We start from the raw sequence: 7,500 nt of genomic DNA, 5'->3' as shown, positions 1-7,500 counted from the left end.
AGTCAATCAGGCCCCAGCTCCGTTCAATCCACTGAGATAGCATACTTTCCCTGTAGGGACGCCATACGCTGATAACCCCTTGCAACATTGATCCCTGGTACTTAGTTCCCGATGATGATCAATGGTTGACAAGGCCCTCTCCAAACACAGCCCGTCACAGGTCGAGAGTAGTAGTAGTGACCGTTCACTCTGGGCTATCTGTGCGTGTATGCAGTGTAGTGTAGTATGTATGTAAACACAGTGTGGAGTCAAAAAGGTGGTGCGGCAGCCTTGCCTGGCGCTTTCAAGAGAGGCAGCAGTCAATCAGGCCCCAGCTCCGTACAACCACTGTAAAAGTGCACTTCCCTTTAAAGGGCGCCGCACACTGTATGGTTACCCCCTGCAGCGGTGACCCTGGTACCTTAAATCCCGATGATGGTCACCTACTGTCAGGGCTCTTGACTATCCACAGCCCTTCACAGATCGAGAGTAAAAGTAGTGACCGTTCACTCCGGGCTATCTGTGTCATGTATGGAGGGTGAGAGTAATTCAAACTAACGGGCAATTTAAACCACGATCAGAGGCCCGGGAGATAAAAGAAAAAGCGCAAGTTATTCGGAAATGAATAGCGACAACCGGGGATTAGATTCAAAGTATTTATCGAGGCGAACTTTGAACGTTTCGATAGTACCTGAGTTGACAACATTTGATGGCAGACCATTCCATATATTAACTATGCGATTAAAGAAAAAGTGTTTGGCTTCATTTGTTACAAAGCGCTTACCAACAATTTTGAAACCATTGCTTCTGGTGACATTTGACTGGTCGACTGATACGTATTTTTGAATATTCATATTTGCAAACCCATTAAAAATTTTGAAAAGCATGATAAGGTCGCCTCTTACTCTCCGTTTCTCAAGAGAAAATAAATTTAATTCCTTTAGGCGTTCCTCGTAGGATTTGTTCCGCAGCCTTGGGATCATTTTTGTTAATCTGCGTTGTATTTTTTCTAATTTTTCGATATCTTTTTTGTAATACGGTGACCAAAACTGAACATTGTATTCGAGATGTGGACGGACGAGTGAGTTATATAATGTTAATATTATTTTCTCAGACTTGAAAGTGAAAGATCGTCCAATGAAACCAACTAATTTATTCGCAGTTTTGACGACTTCAGTACAGTGTTTGCTAGGCTTGAGGTCTGCTGAAACAATGACACCAAGATCTTTTTCTTTGTCCACACTCGTCATTGGGGTATTATTCATCTTGTATGTCGCCTGAGGATTTTGATTTCCTATGTGTAAAACGTGGCATTTATCTATATTGAATTTCATTTGCCACTTGTTTGACCATTCGATGAGAGTATCTAAATCTCTTTGCAAAAGTTGTCTTTGGCTTTCTGAGTCTACTCTGTTTGCAATTTTGTGTCATCTGCGAATTTTGAGAGCTTACAATTTATTCTTTCATCAATGTCGTTAATATATATAATAAAAAGAATAGGTCCCAGAACTGATCCTTGAGGAACGCCACTGCTTACGTTAATCCAGTCTGAAGATTTACCATTGATCACAACTCGCTGTTTACGATCAGACAACCAATCCTCGATCCACGCTGCAATGTCACCAGTTATACCATGCGCTTTTACTTTATTGATAAGACGTTTATGTGGCACTTTGTCAAAAGCCTTTTGGAAGTCAAGATATATGATATCGACCGCTCTGGTGTTGTCGTACAAATTATATATATCATGGAAAAAGTCAAGCAAATTTGTTAAACATGACTGCTTGTTTCTAGATCCATGTTGTGATTCGAAAGGAGGAGGAGGAGGAGGAGGAGGAGGAGGAGGAGGAGGAGGAGGAGGAGGAGGAGGAGGAGGAGGAGGAGGAGGAGGAAGAAGAAGAAGAAGAAGAAGAAGAAGAAGAAGAAGAAGAAGAAGAAGAAGAAGAAGAAGAAGAAGAAGAAGAAGAAGAAGAAGGCGTGGTTATCTGTATGAAATTTTGACCTTTTCTTTCTGGTGATTTCTATTTCCTTGTGTGACTCTCTCTCTCTCTCTCTCTCTCTCTCTCTCTCTCTCTCTCTCTCTCTCTCTCTCTCTCTCTCTAAATGTCATCGCTGACATGCTTCGCAGCCTACACACACACACACACACACACACACACACACACACACACACACACACACACACACACACACACACACACACACACACACACACACACAGGGTAAGGATAAAAAAAATTCTAGTTCCTGAAAGAGAGAGGAGGAGGAGGAGGAGGAGGAGGAGGAGGAGGAGGAGGAGGAGGAGGAGGAGGAGGAGGAGGAGGAGGAGGAGGAGCAGAAGGAGGAGAGATTAAAGCGATAGTCGTGTCTGTGTGTGTGTGTGTGTGTGTGTGTGTGTGTGTGTGTGTGTGTGTGTGTGTGTGTGTGTGTGTGTGTTTAGACGTATACGGATGCTGAGAACACACACACACCCACACACACACACACACACACACACACACACACACACACACACACACACACACACACACACACACACACACACACACACACGAGAGAGAGAGAGAGAGAGAGAGAGAGAGAGAGAGAGAGAGAGAGAGAGAGAGAGAGAGAGATTGTGTGTGTGTGTGTGTGTGTGTGTGTGTGTGTGTGTGTGTGTGTGTGTGTGTGTGTGTGTGTGTGTGTGTGTGTGTCAGTGATCTATCTATTCTTTGCCTTTCTTGAGAACATTGATTTCACTCTCTCAGAAAACACTCTCTCAGAAAACTCCGAGAAACCTTCCTCCTCCTCCTCCTCCTCCTCCTCCTCCTCCTCCTCCTCCTCCTCCTCCTCCTCCTCCTCCGGAAAAAGAGGAAGAGGGAGAGTTATTTTTTACGTACAAGAAAGTTCCTCTCTTTTTCTTTCTTGATGGGTGAAGGGAAGGAGAAAAATTTAGTCTAACAGCCACTGACAGCTCTCTATTGCTTGTACAAACTGCCTGACCTATTTTTACATAACTTAACCTTGCCAGCCACTAGCAGTTTTTCTTTATTTGTACAAATTTTCTAACCTTACCTACACTTAACCAACAGCCGCTGACAGCTTTTTATTGCCTCTACAAGCTGTCTAACTTAAATCAACTCACCTAATAGCTTTCTTCTACTTTTACAAACTGGCAAACCTTACCTAACTCAACTAACATCCACTGACAGCTACCTATTACCCTATTACTTCTATAGACTGTCTAACCTAACCTAACCTAACTCAACTAACAACCACTAACATCTCTCCGTCACATCTTCAAACTTTCTAAGGGAAGAAGAAAAATTTAACGCCTTCAGTACCATGACACGTTTCCATATTCATTCTGCTTACTGTTTGGTGACTTCTTACAGCTTCAGAAACTCATGTGTGGGATTAAAAATAGTGAAGACTGAGGCCATTAATCATCTGCCCTCCATAGACCCTTCCCAATGTCACTAAAATGGTGTAATCGTACGTAAAACTCAAGGTAAAAATGCGTTGCAGTACTGAAGGGGTTAATAAAGCAAGGCAGTGACAGATTATCATAGTTTCCAACACCACAAAACCTCACACCCACACTCAGATTCAGACGTCTCTATTTGAAGTGACACGTGTTTGTGGGGGTGTTTTTTGTGATTTCTGTGTCAGAGAGAGAGAGAGAGAGAGAGAGAGAGAGAGAGAGAGAGAGAGAGAGAGAGAGAGAGAGAGAGAGAGATGGGTGTGACCTTTTGTATGATGGAACTGACCTGAGTTTCGAAGCTTACACTGTGTTAAAACGGTGTGGGTGTACCAGAGAGAGAGAGAGAGAGAGAGAGAGAGAGAGAGAGAGATAATGTTTTCTTTGTAATCTCTCAGAAAACGAGAGTTCATAAAGTAAAACAGTTCATTATTTAAATTTATGAGCTGAGAGAGAGAGAGAGAGAGAGAGAGAGAGAGAGAGAGAGAGAGAGAGAGATGATTTTCGTCTTATTAGAGAGAGGAGAGGAGGAGAGAGGAGGAGGAGGAGGAGGAGGAGGAGGAGAAGGAGAAGGAGAAGGAGAAGGTGAAGGTGAAGGAGGAGGAGGAGGAGGAGGAGGAGGAGGAGGAGGAGGATATGAAGAGATATGAAGCTTATATAGAAAGATGATAGAAAGGAGGAGTAGGAGAAGGAGTCATAGGAGGAGGAATAAAGAATAAAAATACTAAGAGGTAGCAAGAGGAAGAGGAGTAAGAAAGAAATATGGAGATAGAAAAAAATAACTAGATAAATAATGAGAGAGAAGAGAGAGAGAGAGAGAGAGAGAGAGAGAGAGAGAGAGAGAGAGAGAGAGAGAGAGAGAGGGCTTTGGGTATTGACAGACTGGCTGGAGTGTCTCTCTTGACCTAGACCAGCTGTCCCATTGTGGCGCAGTAGTAGTAGTAGTAGTAGAGTGGGAGGAGGAGGAGGAGGAGGAGGAGGAGGAGGAGGAGGAGGAGGAGGAGGAGGAGGAGGAGGAGGAGGAGGAATACAAAGGAATACAAAGGAAAGACCAAGCAACAACAGACCCTGGGGTCCTTACTAGGCTGCTTGGTTAACTATTCTATACTAACTACACAGTGTGAGAGACAGGACAGCTAAGCAGAAGGCAGAAGGAGGAGGAGGAGGAGGAGGAGGAGGAGGAGGAGGAGGAGGAGGAGGAGGAGGAGGAGAAGGAGAAGGAGGAGGAATAGTTGTTGTATTATCTTGGTAGTGTTGTTATATTTGTGTTTCCTCCTCCTCCTCCTCCTCCTCCTCCTCCTCCTCCTCCTCCTCCTCCTCCTCCTCCTCCTCCTCCTCCTCCTCCTCCTCCTCCTCCTCCTCCTCCTAAAACTATTTAATATGTTCCGGGGGTTTGATAACGTAAATGTAAACAACTATCTCACCACTGACAGCTCCAACACCACTAGAAATAATGGTAACAAGATTACAGGTAAGCGTTTCAGATCAGACGAGGCAAAACATTATTTCTTCAATAGAACTGTAAATGTCTGGAACTCTCTCCCAGCACATGTTGTCCGTAGCAATACAATAGAAACTTTTAAAAGAAGGTTGGACATTCACTTCACATTAACCCCTCAAGTGACGTACTTTGCGCCTACATAAGATATCCTTTTCTTTGTTTTTAGTTGCTGTACTAGATAGTATCACTTCTCTTTCAATCTTTCCTATCACATCTTTGACTTTCTCCCACCCTGTAGCCTCTTTTTTTCTTCCTTGAACCCTGATGTCCTTCAGCCTCTAACTCGTAGAATCTGTAGTGGTAGCATAGGCACACAGACAGCCTCGTTAGGCCCAGTAGGGCTGTTGCTGTCTGTTCCTTCCTTTGTATTCCTTTGCATTCTTACTCGTTTTATGTTGTTTTCTGTTTCTTCCACTTACACTACTACTACTACTACTACTACTACTACTACTACTACTACTACTACTACTACTACTACTACTACTACTGTTATTATTATTATTATTATTATTATTATTATTATTATTATTATTATTATTGCCATCATGTTAACCACCACAATGTTTCCGCAGGTGGATGAGTGAGGAGGGGCAAAAATGTCCGGCCCGGGAGGGGGTAGCGCTCCCCTCAGCCCTACTCGCCCACCTCCCTGCCTCCCTCTAGGCTTGCCCCGACCACCCCCAGCTTCACGCCCCAAGAACCCCTCCTTACAACATCAGGTAAGATCCCTCCCCCTTCTCTCTCTCTCTCTCTCTCTCTCTCTCTCTCTCTCTCTCTCTCTCTCTCTCTCTCTCTCTCTCTCTCTCTCTCTCTCTCTCTCTCTCTCTCTCTCTCTCTCTCTCTCTCTCTCTCTCTCTGTGTGTGTGTGTGTGTGTGTGTGTGTGTGTGTGTGTGTGTGTGTGTGTGTGTGTGTGTGTGTGTATGCGCGCGCTTGAGATAGAAATAGAAATTAAACATCCTGACTTTTCTTGCTCCTTTCACTTTCAAGATAATGTAATTGTTGCAGAGAGAGAGAGAGAGAGAGAGAGAGAGAGAGAGAGAGAGAGAGAGAGAGAGTAATATTTCTTTAACCACAGTGGAAAGAGTTCTCGGATTTAATTACGTGGAAGTTATTTAATTTTCCTTCCGCATATTGGTCTCTCTTTATTCCTCTTTTTTCTTTCTTCATTGTCATAATATTTAATTTCTTCCTCTATTTTTTTGTATTCAATTTTATGGTTTCGTTTTTGTTTCTCTATTTCGTGTTAAATTATTCCTTTTCTTGTATTTCTCTCTCCATCTCACCTGTGTGTGTGTGTGTGTGTGTGTGTGTGTGTGTGTGTGTGTGTGTGTGTGTGTGTCTCTATACGTAATAATTCCGCGATAAAGTTTCCAATCTTCCTGTAACATCGCATTGGATCCTCTATTTAAATATGTAATCCTCTGAATCTCCTTTTTAAACCTTATACCACCCTTTCTAATTCTCTCTATTTTATGCTTAGTCCTTCGGTTAAGCTTGTAATCCTTGCTAAATCTCGCTGTGCTGTACTTTCAAATGCTCTTTTAAATTCACATCCAGTTCCTTGTTAACCTTTTCAGTACTGGGACGCATTTTTTTTACCTTGAGTTTTGGGTAAGATTTGACAATTTTACTTAAATTATGAAGTTCAGCCGAAGATTAATGGCCAGAGTCTTCACTATTTTAATCCCTCCACATAAGATTATGATAGTAATCAGAATGAATATGAAAACGCGTCCTGGTACTGAAGGGGTTAAACGTTCATAATTCTTTCCTGTAGTGGCCGCGTCAGGAGTCAGTGTCAGTGTTGGATCTTCCTTGTTGGGCTTCGGTTTGTCTTGTGTTTCCTGTGGTGTGTTTCCTGTGGTGTGTTTATTGTTTACTCTGAGGGGCACTGTGGTTGGGCTAGTGTGTGATGTGTTGGTGTGATGTGTGTGTGGTGTATGGATGTGGTGTGTGGATATGCTGTGTGGGTTGTGCTGTGTGCTGTGTGAGTGTGGTTGTAATGTCAGGGTGTGCTCTGTAAGTATGCTGTGTGGATATGCTGTGTGATATGTGGTGTGTGGTGTGTTGTGTGTGGGTGTGTTGTATATTGTGTGGGAGTGCTGTGTAGGTGTGCTGTTTAAATGTGGATATGCTGTGTGAAAATGCTGTGTAGGTGTGCATGAACGGGTTAAAACAGCGACAGTGTTCCTCTCTATTATAAAAACTGCCTTACTATCTCGTGTCCTTACCTGGCCGTTACTCACGCCCACACATACACCCTTACCTGCCTCTACCTGCTACCTGTACCTCCACACTCACACCCACACTTACACCCACACTCACACCCACACCCACACCCACACTCACCTGTACTATTGCTTAGATGTTACCTGTCTCATTAACCTACTTTATTTTGCGTGTTATTTTCTCCTCTTCCTCCTCCTCCTCCTCCTCCTCCTCCTCCTCCTCCTCCTCCTCCTCCTCCTCCTCCTCCTCCTCCTCTCTCTTCTCTTCTTTCTTTTATCATGGTGTTCTGTGTGTTCTTCTGTTCTCTGTCTTCCAGCAGTAGTTAAGGTA

The 7,500-nt window shown here is 43.5% G+C and overlaps 2 protein-coding genes across 6 annotated transcripts in view; both read left to right on the top strand.

The window, feature by feature from the left end:
* The window catches only part of LOC123506875 (adenomatous polyposis coli protein-like), a 367,568-nt gene that overhangs the window by 161,157 nt on the left and 198,911 nt on the right, over positions 1–7,500 (top strand). For all 5 annotated transcript variants that reach the window (XM_045259244.1, XM_045259242.1, XM_045259241.1 and 2 more), the window contains one exon: positions 5,513–5,659. The gene's annotated coding sequence lies outside the window, so the exon portion shown is untranslated. The remainder of the gene's footprint in view (positions 1–5,512; positions 5,660–7,500) is intronic.
* LOC123507279 (uncharacterized protein PB18E9.04c-like) overlaps positions 5,537–7,500 on the top strand; it is a 3,201-nt gene continuing 1,237 nt past the window's right edge. The window contains exons 1-2 of the mRNA XM_045260052.1: positions 5,537–5,659; positions 6,951–6,960. Coding sequence (XP_045115987.1) covers positions 5,537–5,659; positions 6,951–6,960 — 133 coding nt within the window. The remainder of the gene's footprint in view (positions 5,660–6,950; positions 6,961–7,500) is intronic.

The sequence above is a fragment of the Portunus trituberculatus genome, chromosome 21, assembly GCF_017591435.1.
Source record: "Portunus trituberculatus isolate SZX2019 chromosome 21, ASM1759143v1, whole genome shotgun sequence".
Lineage (NCBI taxonomy): Eukaryota > Metazoa > Arthropoda > Malacostraca > Decapoda > Portunidae > Portunus > Portunus trituberculatus.
This window is presented reverse-complemented; position numbering and strand designations above follow the sequence as displayed.